The 18,268-nt window shown below is 44.2% G+C and overlaps 1 protein-coding gene across 1 annotated transcript; it reads left to right on the top strand.

Annotated features, from left to right (window-relative positions):
• The first annotated feature begins 4,097 nt into the window (after positions 1-4,097).
• On the top strand, positions 4,098-10,122 carry RRM2 (ribonucleotide reductase regulatory subunit M2). The gene is made up of 10 exons (XM_068937198.1): positions 4,098-4,424; positions 4,508-4,585; positions 4,752-4,883; positions 5,161-5,277; positions 5,800-5,933; positions 7,090-7,184; positions 7,987-8,120; positions 8,541-8,645; positions 8,780-8,893; positions 9,307-10,122. The coding sequence occupies exons 1-10, from the start codon at positions 4,332-4,334 to the stop codon at positions 9,457-9,459; spliced, it is 1,155 nt and encodes a 384-aa protein (XP_068793299.1). The 5' UTR covers positions 4,098-4,331; the 3' UTR covers positions 9,460-10,122.
• Positions 10,123-18,268: the final 8,146 nt, after the last annotated feature.

The raw sequence follows: 18,268 nt of genomic DNA, 5'->3' as shown, positions 1-18,268 counted from the left end.
GTAAGAGAACAGGAATTGTACGTCTTGCACAAATGTTTAAAAGTGAAACAATCCCAGGTAAAACAGTTTTAACTGCAGGCCTAGAGGTTCTTTTCTTAGCAGTACTGGCACTCTGTGCAGAGGACACCCCTGGGCCCTTCACAGCAGTGTCCACACACATTACTTTGTACTCATGAAAGTGCTGGAGTAATTTACACTTTTCTCTCCAGTCTATATTAGTTTGAATTCATCAGCGTTGCGCTTTGTCTGCAGCTGATTAAACATGCCAGGGCCTGGTGGGTGCCAGGCTCATTCCTCTGGCTGAAACTCCCAGGTGCGCAGTCTGAAAGTGGACTTGCGGGAACAACTTGGTTATACAACGTCCCACACCTGCCTCTGTCTAGTTGCCCTTGGGCTGCTATTACTTTCACACTTCTGAGTATCTAAATTCCTATAAACAAAGAAGGTGTAAAACTAATTAGACTTTTTGGATTTTTTTTTTTTTTGAACACAACTCCACCCTGGGCCAAGCACTCTTCTAAACACCCAAAGAGTAGGTGCAAGCCAAATGGTGGGACACCCTCTGGTTTGATGGCAATTGCTAGCTTTTCAAAGCACAGTTTTGCTTTCCTACTGTTTTGACTCTGGCTCTGGCAAGAAGCTTGCTTGAAAATGCTGATCCTGAAATGCAGTTGCATCATGGAGAAGGATGTGATGGGGAGGCTGAGCTCCTCATTCTTGCTTTCCTCCATGATACTCTCTAATAGTATGTATACAACCATATATTGCACCTGGTGTGTAAACCTTATGCAGCTGACTTCCCCTCTGCAGTGAAGCCTGTTAGGATCCACAAGTCTTATTCTGAGAAGAATGGATGTAAACGGATTACGCTGTTGTAATGAGAGAATTGAGCGTGGCCATTCATTCCTGAATATCAGTAAGCTGCATCTATAGCAACACACAGTGCAATGTTCTTCCTTGCAGCCTGTTTGACATCTCTGAGCCCTTCCAGGCATTTTTTTCCTGCGGAGCCATCTTTCACAGTGTAGGGCTCTGCTCCTGTGCCATTGACTTCTGAGAGTAGTTGCTGGAGTTGCAATGATAGCACAGGAGTTACATCATGACAGTCTGCATAGGTGGCCTGGGGCTTGTGGACTGGTAGCTTTGGGTCCCTTTATTTGGGAGGGTGGATGAAGTAATTTGGCAGGGGCAGGGAAAGAGCTGCGGTAGCTATCTGCTAACCCCTCCCCAGCAGCAGATGGTGGCAGGGCAGGGTGGAGTGGTGTGCAGTGCAGAGGTGGCAGGAGATAGTCGGGCTCCGTATGGGCTCTATGAAGCATTTTGGAGCTGTCTGGCATTCCTTCCCCCAGAAACCCGCTTTCCTGCGGCAGAACAGGAGGCTGTTCCTACACTGGCTGATGGATTTGGGTAGGTGGGTTTTTGTACCTGGCTTTGCACTGGGATGGCCAACAAATAGCCCACTCGGCTACCTCCTGCCTCCCCTCTGCTGGGGGTAACCAGTGCCTGGATGGGACAATAACACCTCTGCTATCTATGCACCATGTCTGTGCCATCAGAATAAACTGGAGCTAAATTCAGCGCTTATTCAGGGTAACTGGTTTTCTGGAATGGCTGGGGTTAAGAGGGGCTGCGATGTCCATGTTTTAGTGGGGTTTGGCTGCTGAAGCCTGGCCTCTTCTCTGAGAGGGTGAGGATCAAGGCCTGGAGCAAGAGCCACTGTCCTCAGACACAGACCTACCTGGGCAGGAACTGAAGATACTGCCTTAAACATTTCCCGAAGTCCCTGACTGGAAGCAAGCCAAAAAGCAAAAAGCATGAGGTATTGTTGCTGTTTTTGCCTTTCCTTGGCCCTCACTTGGCCTCTAGGCCAGAATCCACCTCTATCTGAGTATATATATCTGAGGCGCACCAAATGCCTGGTTGCTACAGGTGTCTAGGATAGCAGTGATGGTCTCATGGCTTCCTGTTCTGTCTGTGGCAGATGGCAGTCATGGCTTGTAGCATTTTATCTTAGATTGGAAGCTTATTTGAGGGGATGTGCTTTTGTGATGCTTTCTGTCCTGGGATTGCTATATACATATATATATATGTATTTAGCCCAGAAGGTCCCACAGAGCATCTCCCGGGTGGATGCCTGCAGTGAGTCCAGCGTCCTACATAGGACAAATACCACAGTTTGATGAAGGACTTATTCCGCTGGCCATTTCTGATATGCTCCCGCTGAGGAGAGTCAGACCCAAATTCAGTGATCTTGACGCAGTTTTGAAATGAGTAACACACTTGAACTCGCAGTGTTAGATGATGATGTCAGAAGGGAATACTCTTGGTTTTTGTCCAAATCTGCTCACTAAAGCAGTACACAGTATTGTCATATAGTCGAAAAGATGGTTTAAGGGGCTGCAGCGATGGGCAGGTCCCTGAATGTCCACTTTCTATCGGCTTCCCTGGGGGCCTGGTCGTCTGCTCCCCTCCTGCCTTACCTGCCTATTTTCTAGCCATGCCCTGGGCAGCACCGGGTCTCATAACTCATGGCCCCCGGTCCCAGTAGCAGGCTGGGCTTCTGTTTGGGTGACAGTGACTTCAGTGGCATCCCACACCACTGAAGAGCCTAAAAGTCCCAATAAGCTTCTAGTTTCATTAAAACTGAGGACATGCTTCAGTGAATCAGACCCGGCACAAGCCATATGCAGTGCTGCTGTAACGCCAGCAGTGCGAACCACCGGAGGAGGGCCTCTTGCTCTGGGGCTCCAAGGGAAGCAATCAGCCTAAAGCTGTGTTAGCAGCTTTTTGCTGCTCTTTGTGAGTTATGAAAACGTACTTTCTCTTTCTGTTGTCCCTGAGAAAACTTTTTGGTCCGTCTGCAGGTCCTCCCTCTGTGGAGTCAGGCTGCACTGACAACGTTCAAAGCTTCAGCAAGACACACACCTTTCCTGTCGTGGCTGGGACTGGCCTGGGGACACGTCACGGCCCGCTGCTATTTTCTTTCGTAATATCTGCAAGTTAGAGTGAGCTGGTGTGGGGAGGGAGGAAGAGGGAAATGCAGCTGCTGCTTAAATAAAAACGATTTCATTAGTGTCAAATAAATATTGACTTTTTAAAGCAGATGAATCTTCTTTCTTTTTCATTGCTATTTTCTTCCCTGCTTGTACTATTTATTTAAACCATATGAAACCGGGTGGCATATGGAGGCTGCTTCTCCATGAAAACAATTTCTGTCAAATGCAGCCATCCCTGTGGAGGGAAAGGGAAAATGTATCAGGATGGGGGAGGGATCAGAAGAGAGGGGGGAAGAGCAAGGCAGGGAGGGGGGAAACATGGCATTTCCAAAGCTCTACCTTAAAGCCAAAATCTGGAATTAAGTTACTCACTTCCCTATTACATCCCAAATCTTTCAAAGCCAGATACCATATTTAGGATCCACAGCCACGCTTCTCTTTAGAAGAGGTTATGCATACCACAAGTGATCAAGGCTGCGGGGTTTTTTTTTTAAATATATTTTTATGTACCCTTTATTCAGCTGTGAAATAACTGCTATGTTTTACATTAAATCCTGTGCCCCTAAACGCTCATCGGCGATAAATGGAGGCATTTACAGCTTTCCAGAAGATTAGCTCAAGCCTGGAGAAAGCAAAACCGAAGATCCTGTAGGGTTTATCCACACGGAGACATGCCCTGGTGCAATGTGCAGCAGTTTTATTAGCGTGAGGTGCCCCACTGACACCATTAATCTAGAATAAAGGTGGCTCTGAAGCCAAGCGACGCTGCTATAGACGTGCCCCTGTGAGCCCCAAGTGGGAAGCTACACCGGCATCAACCCGGCGCAGTAATTCAGCTGGAGAATTTCATCAGCTGCCAGGCCCTGTCGAGGCCAGGGCGCAGGGAAGCACGGCAGCAGGCCTCTCCCCCGAGGGCGACGGGGCGGGGCGGCCCCGGGGCGGCGGCGGCGGCGGCCACCAGCCCGCACCGCCGGCCGCGAGGCGGGTAACGGCTCCTCACAGCCCCGGGGCCCGGCCCCTCCCCCCGCGCAGCCCCCAAGGTGCGGGGGGCGGGGCAGGCGCCCGGGGGCGGGGCTCCCGCGCTCTCCCGCCTTTTTCCCCGCGGCGGGAGCGCCGGGGCGAAGGGCAGGTCCTCCTCTCCCGCCACGGCGACAATGGGAGGCTGGGCCCGCGCCGCGCCTGCAGCCAATGGGCGTGCGGGGGCGGGGGCGCCGCGCGCCCGGCTCGGGCTGTGAGTGGGCAGCCGGGCGTTCTGGCGCCAAGTTCGAAGGGGATATAAAGGGGCGGCGCCGGGCGGCGGTGCGTCCCGCGTTCCCGCCGTGAGCTGCTGACAGCATGCTGTCCTCCCGCGTCCCGCTCTCCGCCCGCCACGACCAGCCCCGCCTGTCGCCGCTGAAGAACCTGGCGCTGAGCGACAAGGAGAACACGGTGGGTTCCCCCCCCCCCTCCTGCCGCCCCCCGTCCGCGGTACCCCCAGCGCCGCACGGCTCTCACCGCCGCTCTCTCCGCAGCCCCCCGCCCTCAGCAGCACCCGCGTCCTGGCCAGCAAGGCGGCGCGCAAGATCTTCCAGGAGGCCGAGGGGAAGCCGGTGAGTGCGGGCCCCGGCGCGGGCTGCGCGTGGGGACCGACCCTCCCTCCCTCCCTTCCCCGCGGGCATCTCGCCGCCTCGGCGCCCCGTGGCCGAGCGGCGCCGCCGCCCCCGCTGGCCTCCCGCCGCGGCCCGGGGCTGAGGCCGAGCCGCTCTGTGCCCGCAGGTGCCGCGGGCCGCCGAGGAGGAGCCGCTGCTGCGGGACAACCCCCGCCGCTTTGTCATCTTCCCCATCCAGTACCACGACATCTGGCAGATGTACAAGAAGGCCGAGGCCTCCTTCTGGACTGCCGAGGAGGTGAGGGCTGGGGCTGTGCCGGGAGCCCCTGGGAGCTTCATCCCTGCTTCAAAGGCACTTCTCCTGCCATAATATTAATAATGAAGCTGGACAAGGTTACCTGATTTTTCCGTAGCCCTAAGGGGATTGTAACATCTCAAAACACTTCCCTAACATGCTGCTGAAAGTGCACCCTGCTTGCAGGGTAGCACCTCGGACTGTGGTACGAACACTTTACCTGAAGTGTCTGTTTCTCTTAGGAGCCCTTTATTGTTTCATTGCTTCCCTTGTGTTTCAGGTGGATCTTTCAAAGGATATCCAGCACTGGGAGTCGCTGAAGCCTGAGGAAAAATACTTCATTTCCCATGTCCTTGCCTTCTTTGCTGCCAGTGATGGCATTGTGAATGAGAACTTGGTGAGTGTGTAGAAAGGGCCCTGAAATAACCTATTCCATGAAATGAAGGTAACCAAATAACTACATATTTAATGAGGTACTTGCTGGCCTATCTAGCTTGTTTACCTGTGCTTAAAAACTTTAATATTGCCTTATGTTATTAAGTGAAGTGGGGGGGATGCTTTTTAAATTCAAGAGGCTGGCCGTTTTCCCCACAGAGCAGAAAGCACTGCCTTATAGTAACAACTAGCCTACTCAGAGCCCTTGCTCTGCTTCAGATCTGTCAGTGTTCCCTTAAGGGAGGCAAAGCCAATTTAAGATGTTCTTCTCTTCCTTTGGGGACCAAAGAACAACTTTACAGCTGCAAGTCTACTTAAGATGCTGGTGCTCTTAACGTTTCTGTTTAGAATCTAAACATGTGGATTTAGTTTGAAGATAATGTTATAGGCTAAGCAAATGTAGCTCCTCATAGAAAGCATCAATACCTTTAATATACAAGTTAGTGTTTGCAGAACCATTGATAATGAAGTTTTTTTCCTCTAGGTGGAGCGGTTCAGTCAAGAAGTACAGATCACAGAAGCCCGTTGTTTCTATGGCTTCCAGATTGCCATGGAAAATATACATTCGGAAATGTACAGTCTTCTTATTGACACATACATTAAAGATTCAAAAGAGAGGTTAGTATTGCTTGATAATGAAAGGTTCAAAACTGATAACTGAGGTTTACATGATGTGCATCATTCGTGTTTGTGACTTTAGTCTAACTTTAGGATTTGAATTAGATTAAAATATCACTGAAATGCTGCTTAAGATGGACTTTTAAATATCTTTCTGCTCCTAAATGTATGAGCAAGACTTCATCTAGGTTCAGAGTAAAAACAGATACTTAACATTGAAATAATGGAATGAGACTAAACATCTAACAGGTAACATGGTCAAATAAGGGCGTATGTTAAACCACAGTAAGCTCTGCTACGGAGGACCCACTCCGTTGGTAGGTAGCTATGTAGGGAAGTTTCTCTAAGGATAACAGCTTTTTAAATAAAATAGTCTCTAATACTCACTGTATCTAGTTAATGACTGATGCACTCGCCATATGCTGCTGTTAGAGACTTGACTATTTTTGACTTCTTTCTAAAATAATAAAGGCAAACTTCCTTTTTGACAGCTATATGTAGATAAAGCTGCATGCTTGAAAAAAAGAATAGTGATTAAAAGTATCACCAAAATGTAACTTTCCCATAACAAGGTGGATCAGTTCAATAATGGGATCTTCTTAAAACTCAGTGCAGGGCTTTGAGCAACTTGGGCTTTTTCGAGTTATTTTTGGAATGTCATGGGAGGCAAGCACCCTACTGGGGTAAAGTGTTACTGAAATGCTAGCTGCAGTGTAGAGGTACTTATTTAATTGCTGTTACTTTGCAGAAAGCTGACTAGCCACATCACTCTTTCCTACTTGTGGGTGCTTAATTGCTTTAAATTTTTAAGGAAGAATTGCTTATGTGAAAAGTTAGATGCCTTGTCACGGAAAAGTGGAGGTCAGCTGCTCTATAGTTTTGAGACTTGTTCAAGCATACTTCTTGAATCAGTACTCCATTTGGTTTTGTCATGGGAATTTGTGTGAATTCCTGTTGATGTAATGTGAAGGTCATGCAAAGGTAGATGAGCACAAATGCAGCTAGGTTTGGTACAAAATAAAATGGGAGGGGAGCTTAAATACTGAGGTGAAGGTACAGAGCCCTTGTAAGTGAATGAGGCCATCTACAGCTGTGAAGGCTTATTGTACTGGTTGCTTTGCTGAAATCTTGTCCTAATGAGTTATATGCTTCTCAGGGAATTTCTTTTTAATGCTATTGAGACGCTACCATGTGTTAAAAAGAAGGCTGACTGGGCCATGCGCTGGATTGGGGACAAGCAAGCAACATACGGTGAGTATGTTTTTTAGAAGCAAAGTGAAATTTCTTCCCTAAAAGAATGGAAGAACCGCTTTCCAGAACTTGTCCAGACTTCCTCACAGTTCACAGGGATTATTGTTGTCAGGGTATGAGTAAGCACTATCTAGAAAATGCTGGTATAATTCTGGAGATGAAAAAATCTTGTTTGTCTTGCCGATAAACTGATGATGCAAATCTCTAAAACTGCTAGTATTTTGACTAACGGTAGCTCCTGTGGCAATCTCTGTATGATCAAATTGCAACTGTTTCTTGTGTCATGAACTGCACTGGTCTCTGCTCTCTGGTAGACACATTCAGTTGGAGGCTATGGCTCATCTGCCTTACTGATTTTTGATGCCTTGCTTAAAAGGTGAAAATGAGATGGTAGAGAGTGCAGCGATTTCACTGCTATTAATGTTCCTCATGCACAAAGTTCTTCACTTGAGCAATGATGAGCAGTCACTGACTTTAATCTGACACTGAAGATGACTGTTCTTTGTTCAGTGTGTAATCTATGGGGGAAAAGGTGGTATGACATTTAACCTGGGGGAAGGAGTGCTGGCTTCAGCTGCCTACCACCTCCTCTAATTAGTTTTTACTTTGCTTTGCAGTTTAAAAAGTATTTTGCTTTGACAGAAGCCTTTACTATACCATTTCCAGGGACACACTATAGCACACTTGAGCAGCAGTGCTTTCATTCTGCTTGAAAGACTCAGTTCACTGGTCTATTCACAACTTTTGAGTTTTAATCCTGGTAAGTTTTCTACATGTTAGTGAAATCAGTCTTTTCTTACAGGAGAACGTGTAGTAGCTTTTGCAGCAGTGGAAGGAATCTTCTTTTCTGGCTCATTTGCATCAATTTTTTGGCTGAAGAAAAGAGGATTAATGCCTGGACTCACTTTTTCTAATGAACTCATCAGCAGAGATGAGGTACAGATCAAATTCTAACAGTTAAGATGATTGTGCCACAGTAGCTCAAAGTAATGATGTTCAAATGGAGCCTATACTTCAAAATAGGAGTATGTTTATAAACAGTCTGTAAAGCTTACTAACATGTGTAAATGCATGTGGGATCATGAATCTTATGCCAGTGAATGAATATACTTACCATTTTATTTCCTCAATAATAGTTCAAGGTTTCCCACCAATTCTTGCATGTGTCATTTGTAGGAAGTGCAGCTTGTATTGTCTTGGTTATACCTCTGTCTGGTTAGGCAGAAAGTTGCTTGTTTAAAAAAATACATGGCAAGTGCAAAGATGGTATATAGATATGGGATTTTTTTAGCCACTGATTTGTGTGGCTCTTCAAAATCAGTGTTCCTGACATGATTTTCTGAAACTTCTTTCCAGGGCTTGCACTGTGATTTTGCCTGCCTCATGTTCAAGCACTTGATACACAAACCATCAGAGGAGAGAGTTAAGGAAATCATAATGAATGCTGTTCTCATAGAACAGGTAATTGCCTGCTCCTTGTTTAAAATTGCTTCATAATTAAGCATAAAGCTGGGGAACTGTTGGGTGTGAAATTACCCTAGACAGTACAAAATGAATGCCACAGTTTCTGTACATTAAGTGTTTGTTATCTGCAGGAATTCTTGACAGAGGCATTGCCTGTAAAACTGATTGGTATGAACTGCACTTTAATGAAACAATACATAGAATTTGTAGCAGACCGACTTATGCTGGAACTGGGATTTAACAAGGTAAGGCTAATAAGCACAAGAAAAACATTTTAACTTAATTTTCTCCAGAAACCTAAACCATAAAACAGCTGCAGCAATATTGGTTTAACTTCTAAATCCAGTTAGCAGGTCCACTTCAGGTCCTTTTGGGAGACCCACAGAGGGAAAAGCAAAAAGGCTGTTAATAAAATTAAAAAAACCTGTGTGTAAAAGTTACTGTGCTTCTGCCTATTCTTGGAAGCAGCTGCAGCTAAAAGCAAGGAATGAATACAGTAGAGAATGCCTGGGGCAGGGATTTCTCTTCACTGTAAAGTAACCCCAACTATATTGCCACTAGGTTCTCTTTGCTTTCTTCTCAGCTGATCTCTCTAATGCTATCTTGTATTCAAGATTTGAACGTCCATAGTGACTATAGAATTGTCTTTGCATTTCAGATATACAAAGTGGAGAATCCTTTTGACTTCATGGAAAACATCTCTCTGGAAGGCAAGACCAACTTCTTTGAGAAGCGTGTAGGTGAATATCAGAGGATGGGAGTCATGTCAAAGCCCACGGACAACTCTTTTACCCTGGATGCAGAATTTTAAATGGACTGAGACCATATGACTTAGTGTGCATGCTCCCCCGTTTATGGGGAAACATTAAGCATATTCAGTCATGATGTGACTTGATTCTTGTACTAAGATCCCACTCTTGCAAAGTGTGGTGATATTGGTACTTTTCAGGAGGCTGGTGTAGCTGCAGCAGTTTTTACTAGACTTTGCCAATGGTGTTAATTCATAGAATGCTTAGGTGTATCTTAAATAGCTACTCCATAAGCTACTCCATTTTGTGAAATATATGGGCACCTTCCTTCTACAAGATGGGAGGTTTATGGGCAGTTACCACTAGCTTCTGCAGTTCTCCCCGTAAAGAAAGGAGTGATTGAGAAATTCTAGTCTTAGATTTTTTTTTTTTGAATGCTCTACAGAGAATTCTGGAGGAATCTACATGACCTCACTGCTTTCTTAGCAGGTTTTAAGTTTACTTTTTACTATTTTAAAAGTTTGTACATAAACCTGGCACTTTAATTTTCAAAATAAAGAACTGTCTTGTAATACTCTGGAATGGTAAAACACATGTCTAAATCTTTAGACTTTTGTAACCTAACCTTTCACGACTTGTGCTTTTTTCCTAGTATGTAACTTGAAAGGATGGTGCTGAGAATCAAAACATATTGACTCTGAAATTGATTAAAGTACAGAAGCAAACTTGGTATACAAGGCTGAACAGCTTATTAAAAGTTACTGGGTACTGAAAAACAGCATGCAGCTGGTTTCTGGGCTTAATTGCTTTTCTTTAACATGTGGGAATGCTATTTCATATGCAGTTTGCTAATACAAAGCTGGCTCGGTTCAGAGGGGTACTGGCTTCACTGCTCCAATGGGCAAAGCTGTGTGTTCATTTTCTTTTGAATTTCACACTTTCTGAAGAAACCCTCTTCTGCAGGGAAAAACTTCCAGTTATGTGGTTATCTGATAGCTGTCAAGTCAAATAGCTACCCTTAGGCTTGACTTTCAGAATTACTGCCCAATAAAATAATTTTCAGGGTAAAGGCAGCAAATTCAGGCTGGAGCTGTATTTCTTGGTTTCTACATTACAGTCAAGTATTGGTTTTAATGCATGATGTCAGTGAACAGTATGCCATGTTGTTACTCTATACTAAAAATGGAGTGCCAGAAGTGGGAAGGCTTAATAAAACTTAAGGGTATTCGAACTGTGAAAGAGCTCCCTAATTTGAGAACATAGAGTTCTTGCAAGTGATTTGCAATGAGACAGTCTTTAAGAACATGATAGAAATTAACTGCTGCCTTGTTATACACAATAAATGGTTTCTTCCATGTTCCAATATAACCCTCAACTAATGAGAGCTATCCTGTAAGTGTGCCTGCTTTTCTTCCTCATATCAGTCTAGCTGACACGGATAAATTTTTATAGACCTTGAAGCACTTCTTTGAACTGAAATGAGTGCTGAAGCTGGTTTCTTTGCTCACTCTTTCAAAGTAATATGTAAGCTGATGTTTCTTTGACAGATGCTGCCTTTATATAGAATACCCACTCATGGGCCTTTTGCTCTTGATTGCACTGAGGTTGACAATGTGTGACTGTTCTCCCTGAAGCTAGCATGCTTTCAAGGCTAGCCTGGGGAGTGAAATCATAAATAATTAAAAAAAAAAAAAAAAGGGGCCCTTGAGCCCAAAGGCTGGCATTTAAAGTAGAAGATAACCAGACTCTTAACAGATGGCTCTATACTGACCCTGTAGCACTGATGTTGGGTAACGGGTCAATGATCTGAGAACAATTCAGTGGGAGTTAGAGTAAGGACACATTTAAGTTGAATAACAGTCATCTCATTTTAAACTGCTGAGACTGATGATGCTTGTTCATTAGAGCACTCATTGTAGGCCTGTTATGTTTAAAGTATAAATGGGAGACATCAAAACATATAGTGTGAGATCAGTTTGTATGACTGAGAAGGGCTCAGATTTAGATCCCAGCCTATATATATACACATATATATATATTTAGATGCTCTACTGAAGTAGGGGCAAGACAAAAGGTGAGACTCCTGCCTTCTAGTAGGGTCTAGCTATATCATAACAGTCTCTTCCCACTTGATTCTGATACCAAGAAACATGATACCTGTGTACATGAAAATGTTTAGGGTGGAAAGCTTTAATTTGTATTCTTATTTCTGGAGATAATCAACTCAAACTATTTTCACTAACAATCAATTTTTCCATTGAAGTGAGTGTTGATGGCCAAGTAAATTTTTTGTAATTGCAACTAGGAAGAACTTCTCTCTTAGCTTAAGTATTATTCTTGCAGGTTAATGTTCAGATACTATAGCTGCAGATGCAATAGAGATGCAGATTAAGGAGGAATTAAGTTAGCAGTGGTTCAACAAGAGAACAAGAACTGCTGTGCTTAGTATTAATCTTACCCTTGTGTCGCTGATGTCTAAATGGCTACTTAGATTTATGTACTTGCTATAATGCAAATCAGCTTGTGCTGTATAGAGTCTGGAGAAAAGCTATGCATCTGGTCTCACCTTTAGTTCTTAATTTTCACAAGTATTTACATACACCTTGCTGTTGCTTCATTTGAGTAGACCATGTCCAAACCTCAACAAATAACTTATCCACTGAAAAATGATTGCTTCCTAATGCAGCTGAGATGCCAGCTGTTTTACGCTTGATCCTCTTAAACATCAAGGAGATGACTCAGTCCTTTATTTCTTTGCCCCCAAAACCCTAATACTCAGGAAGAAGTTAGTTTCAGTAAAAGTTTACCTGACCTATGTGAGTGAGTATGTTTTGGAAGGGAGTTTGAAGAACCAGGAATGATGTGAAGCAGTGATGAAAGTGCTGAATCTTTTTATATATATATGAATCAGAGCAGCTGTCTAGTAGGGGTTCTGGCACAGTAATTGCTGCAAGTGAATGGTGAACAGGCTAGCAGAGGAAAAATACAGAGGGATAAGTAAAAACAAGTATTTGACGGTGCAATACTTAATGTCTATTTATGCAGAACTGATCACTAGCTATGCAATTCCTTTGTGTTTCTTGTTGCTGTAAAAATTAGAAGCTTTAATATTAATACTAGCTTAGATAAAATTGGAAGAACACAATGACTGCAAGTGATGTACCCTTTCTCTTGATATATTAATTTCCTACTAATTTGCTTAAAAAAAAGGCATGGGTACTGGTAAGAAAGCTTCTGTATCTCTTAAATTGACTCATTTTCACTTCAAGTAACTTGTCAAATTTATTGGAAACCTTAGGCATTGTGGAGGACTAACAGCAGCAACCTAATGTTAGGCTTGCCCTCAGGAAGCAACTGCAACATTAAAATGTAATGACAAAAAAAAAAAAATCCCCAGATTTCTCAAATTTCCTGGAGTGATTACAGCAATTAGTGCACAGAAGAGGTCAGAGAACAGTTGCTGCCATTCATGCCTGCAGCAGGGCACAGCCAGCCCGCAAATGTAGAGACATATTAGCAATCTGGTACAATCCCTGAAGGATAACCACTTCCTTTACACCAGTCAATAGTCTGAAACTTTTGCCCAGCAGAAAGAAGTAAATGAATGGAGTTGTGCTCATTCAAAGCCTACTTTTCACAGTCAGCAACGGCTCATTTCGTTTAAATCTGTTGATTACCTCTCGGTACTTTGGTCTCTCTTTTGTGCTCCGTGAATCATAAAGAAGAAAATGCTTTGTAGCAGAAACGATTTGAGAATTGAAGAGAATCAAGACGCAAGGCCTGTTTGCCAAGGGAAAGCTAGGTTTTTGGAGGAGGTTTTAGGTGTTTACATAGCTTTTGGGACTGTTACTGATAGCCTGTGATCCACACAGCAGAGATAGTCGATTGGTTTCTATGCTAGAATAGAGCCTTCGCACGAAGAACGGCAGAAAGATTAAACTGACATAGATGAAATGCATCTGGCAGGTGTTAGATCCTTGTGTCAGACTGTTTTTCTACAGATTAAAAAAAAAAAAGTTCTATCTGATTGCTCTTTGAAATGATGATGATGATGCTCCTTCCTGAGCCTACAGAGAAACAGAGAACAACTATTCTTTCATCTCTTTGGAGTATATTGCAAACTTTAATGGCGAAATCTTATCACCTTTATTGATCAGCAGAAAAAAAGTGGTGTTCGCTAAGCATGTGCTGTGAAGTTAAATAGATAGCTGTGGAAAAAGTGGGTAAAGAAGGAATGCCAGTTTCCATTCCCACAACTGGGTGTTACTGATGCTTCGCTGGGTTTCATCTTAGAAATGTACATTTCCCCCAGGATCCGGAGGAAAAACCAAGTGAACAGCAAGCCCTGGGGCACTGCCTGATCACATGAACTGAGGGTTTGCTGGCTCCTGAAGGTGGGGACTTCCCTACGCACCACAACGTGCTTTTGCCTTTGCTGGAGAAGAGTCTAGTTTGAAGGTGAGCATCAAATACGCTGGGAGAAGAGATTGTGTTAATTTTTTCCCTGCTACAGCTGCTTATCCTCTTTCTAAAAGCTGAAATTCTACGAGATGCATCAAGGCGGAATGAATTTAAAACAAAACTACCTTTTTTCCCCCAGCTGTTGTTCATTCCTTTTTTCTGAAATTTCAAATATTAACACAAAAGCACCTTAGCTGAATGACCTTTGTGATTCTTTCCAAATCCCTCTTCTGCTTTTTCCCCAGTCGTAACACAGCGTTTAGCTCCTGCCATGGGCAACACATTGCTTTGTTTGTCAGAGGATGATTACGGTGTGTTACCCTGGGATGCTTATGCTCTACAGCGCTTGGGAGCACTTGGCTGGCTTCGAACACTCCTGTGTTGAGTTTTTTCTTTTGGCCTAAGGGTGAAGACTCGTGTTAGATACACGCCGATGCTTGTTAGAAGCATGTTGGGGAGAAAAGCATCCCAGACCAATTTCTGCTCTCAGTTACTGGTAAGCAATTTGTTGTACTTTTTAAGTGCTGTAAGATTTGGCTGAAAGAAGGGGGCAGCTCTTTGCTGAGAGATGTCCAAGGCTTGGGACCAGTGAGTTTCCAAGAAATGTTCTTCTGCTTTGTGGTGGGTTTCTGTTCCTCTGTCTCAGCACTGGGAGTGCTGGCAGCTGGCTCTTCTCCTAGTCTCTAGTGTTCTCAAGTTTGTTGGTCAAATCTAGGATGGCTTGTGCGCTCTTTACTCCCCCTGGGATCAAGCCTTGCAATATGATGGAATAGCATGTTCTGGTGGATTCTCATTTTAATCTAGTAGAAAGGGGTCTGGGAACATTATCCAAATGAATTGTTAAGTAACTAAGCCGGTATATTAAATCGCAGTTGTTTAAGCACTGTTGTGTCCTGAGTTGTTTGGAGATATTTTCTTATGTGGACAAATTTCTAGGCAAACCAGTTCTTGCGGTGAAAGCGTGTCCTGGGTGCGTTCTCTGGGAGAGGAAATCTCCAGATCCCTGGCTTTACTACATGCTGGAGCATCGATGTAAAATTTGCAAAAATAAAGTGGTTAACAAACCCTGTTCTCTATTCAATACGGTGAAAGGTGGTGCATCACTGATTCGGGCCCAGCTTTTTATGAAAATGTGGGGCCTCTCTCCCAGTCACTTCAAAATCCCGTTTGACACCTGCCTACCTCTTTGACCACTTAAATAGAGCATTGGCTTGTTTAATAGTTTGTGGTCCTTCCCTACTAGCTTTAGCCACATTGCTGGCTTTAACAATAATTGCTGATTAATAATACAGGGAGTTTTTCCTGTCTTCTGTCTTGGCTGAAGAGCTGCCTACCTTGCTTACCCTTAGTCAGCTTGGAGAATCCCATTCTTAGATGCTACCCAAAATGATATCCTTAATTATTTAGCTCATAAGCAGTTGGCAAGCTTATGTTTATCTAGGTCAGGCTATAGCAAACCCTGAAAAGCACTGCTTCGCCTATGTCAACTAGCATCCTTCCGCTGCATTGCTCTACGGACGCGAGTCTGTTGCTGCTGGTGACTGCAGGGTCTGTCGAGTGACTGGGGTCGGCTAAAGCTTTTCTCTTTTCCTTTGGAAAATGCTGCCTCGTTAAAATATTTTGTCAGAACATCTCTCTCTACGAAATATTCAACTGGCAAAGTCCCGAGGTGATTCAGACTTGAGATGAAGTGTCTGGCTGCCACCATGTTTCTCGTGGTGGTTTTCTCACTTCCTTTGCACTGTTTTGTGTAATGATTTTGTTTTGATGTGTTTTAGTATGGTTGTGTCAGAGTCTGGGAACAGGGCTCCCTCCTCCCAACCTCGAGTCTCTGCTCTGGGAGATGCTGAAATGCCTTTTCCCAGTTCAGCACACAAATAAATCACAGAATCACAGAATCACAGAATGGTTGAGGTTGGAAGGGACCTCTGGAGATCATCTAGTCCAACCTCCCTGCTCAAATAGGGTCCTCTAGAGCACATTTCCCAGGATCACATCCAGATGGGTTTTGACTCCAGCGAAGGAGACTCCACTACCTCTCTGGGCAACCTGCTCCAATGCTCTGTCACCCTCACAGTCAAGAAGTTTTTCCTCAGGTTCAGATGGAACTGCCTGTGGTTCAGTTTGTGCCCGTTGCCTCTTGTCCTGTTGCTGGGCACCACGGAGAAGAGGCTGGCCTCATCCTCTTGACATTCCCCCTTCAGATACTTGTACATGTTGATGAGATCGCCCCTCAGTCTTCTCTTGCCCAGGCTGAACAGGCCCAGCTCTCGCAGCCTTTCTTCAGAGGAGAGGTGCTCCAGTCCCCTCATCATCTTTGTAGCCCTCCGCTGGACTCTCTCCAGCAGAGTAGTCTCAGGTTCCTACCTACTTTAGTTTTAATTTGGTTCTGTATGTAGCAGAGAACGTGCTGACGAATGGATTTTCATGCACCTCTGCCTCTCCTTGATATTTACGTAAATGATTTATTTCCTCTGTGAATTTATTTTCAGGGAGATGCTAAAATATCCCCCTCCCCCCAACAAACAAAAAAGTAAATTTCTATTTGCTTCAAAAGATAACATGCAGCAGAGCAGCAGGGAAGAGTGACTTGGCAGGGAAGCTGCAATGGGCTTTCATTAGACGAGCTTCAGAAGCAATGTTTTTAAGCAGAAAGCCTATTAGAAAGAGCATTTCACAATAGACTAATGGCAGCAGGGCCAAGTGTTTTCATTTTAAATGTCTATTCCGGTTATAAATTTCTATTATGCCACTTAAATGCAGTCTCAGCTAAAAGGAGGGCTAAAATGTAATTCACTTTTAAAGGGAGTAGAAATATTAATTGTGCATTGGATTTTGTAATAACTTTAAGCAAAATGTGCTGCAGGTTTATCCAAGACTTAATAATAGCTGCTGTTTCAGTTACTGCTTCTGGAAATTGTATTTCTCATTCCATTGATACAGCTATTACAGTAGCTCTTGATAATACTGTAAATATATATACAAACTTTAGAGAAGTTAGTCTGATAGGATTGCTGTGTATGAACTAAGACTGGTAAACATCGGAGAACCTAACAGGATTAATTTTTAATACGTGTTTCCATAAAATGGTTATCCCTTGTCAAATTGAAAAGCTATTTATTATGCTAAGTAGGCTAATTCTATGATAAGTTTTTAATTTTGCCACCTTTCGAGTACATAGTAAAGGAAAGTGCAGCACCACAGCTGAATCCCAGGATTATGTACAAAATAATAGGATGGCTGGATTGCATTTAAATTAATTAAAGCTAAAATAATGTTTCAAATAAAATGTTAAATGCTATTGTGCAGATATACAAAAGCAGATGTGATTCCACCTCTTACGTCCCCAAATAATACATGAAAAAACAGATTGAGGTATATTCAAACATGCATATAAACTCAAATATAGCTGTTCAGGCTTCACGAGGGGAGTGAGTTTTGTGCAGCTTGGGGGACGTTGTTTCTGATGTTAAGCTAATTTAGTCTGGAGAGAGGCATTCAGGGACGGGCTTTTAAAGACAGTCGTACACCTGGTCCCTGCAGTTGTGTTGACACTAGTATGCAGAGATTTGTTTGAAAGGGCAACTGCTTTGCCGCTTGGGGTAGTGCCCCTGGTAGCTGAGGAGCTCCCCAGATCTCAGCCCGCTGCGTGCAGCCTCGTCCGCCTGCAGCCTGTGATCCCTGAACATCCGCTGGCAAATCACCTTCCTTTCCGTTCCCGCCTGCCTTGTACCTTTCGCTTCCCACCTGTATACGCTTTCTCTCCTAGCTCTAACGGTTTTTGTGAATTAGGCCACTGCCACAAAAGTTAATCTAAAAGCTAATTTTGGCAAGAATTATGCCAGAGAGTAAGTTTCCTATCACATGCATTAGCCAAAGATCAAGCACTACATTTTGCTTCCACCAAGGGGACTATTTTTTTTTTTTTTCCAAAGGAAGCAACAGCAATTCCAGCAGTTCGGGTGACAAGAACGTGACACAGCCTTGAATCTGTGGTGCGCTAGCCAAAGCGAGAGGCAGGAGTTAGCTCTGCCACTGCACTGGTTATGGCCATGTTGGATCTGACAGATGTGCACCAGGGGGTCCTGTTCCTGCCTCTTCACCAAGATGCTACGTGCCAAGCGTGATTTGTGTAGGAAGAAGGATCAGGCAACTGTCGCACTGGGGTAAAGCCTGGGATCCTGAGGCTTTCCTTCCTGGATGTGCTCAGCGCTATGTGATGAATACAGTGGTGCCGAGCGTAGAGTTGGAGAGTACATGTGCAAGGTCTTCTGCTTTGCACAAGGTTTGGAAGCAGACCTCCTTTGTACATATGGGCTGCCTGGGAGCTGCCTGCTCTGTAGCATGAATATTTCCCTTGTAACCTCACAGACTTGGGACTCTGAGCAAGTACATCACATGTCCTTAATT

The sequence above is a fragment of the Struthio camelus genome, chromosome 3 (genome assembly GCF_040807025.1).
Source record: "Struthio camelus isolate bStrCam1 chromosome 3, bStrCam1.hap1, whole genome shotgun sequence".
In the NCBI taxonomy this organism is placed as follows: domain Eukaryota; kingdom Metazoa; phylum Chordata; class Aves; order Struthioniformes; family Struthionidae; genus Struthio; species Struthio camelus.
Note: the sequence above shows the minus strand (reverse complement) of the source record. Positions and strands in the feature narration are given on the sequence as shown.

Coding starts and splice junctions, on each gene's coding strand:
- RRM2 (XM_068937198.1), top strand. CDS start 4,332: ATGCTGTCCTCCCGCGTCCCGCTCTCCGCCCGCCACGACCAGCCCCGC. Junction 7,185..7,986: donor GGACAAGCAAGCAACATACG/GTGAGTATGTTT, acceptor CTTTTCTTACAG/GAGAACGTGTAGTAGCTTTT. Junction 8,121..8,540: donor AACTCATCAGCAGAGATGAG/GTACAGATCAAA, acceptor ACTTCTTTCCAG/GGCTTGCACTGTGATTTTGC.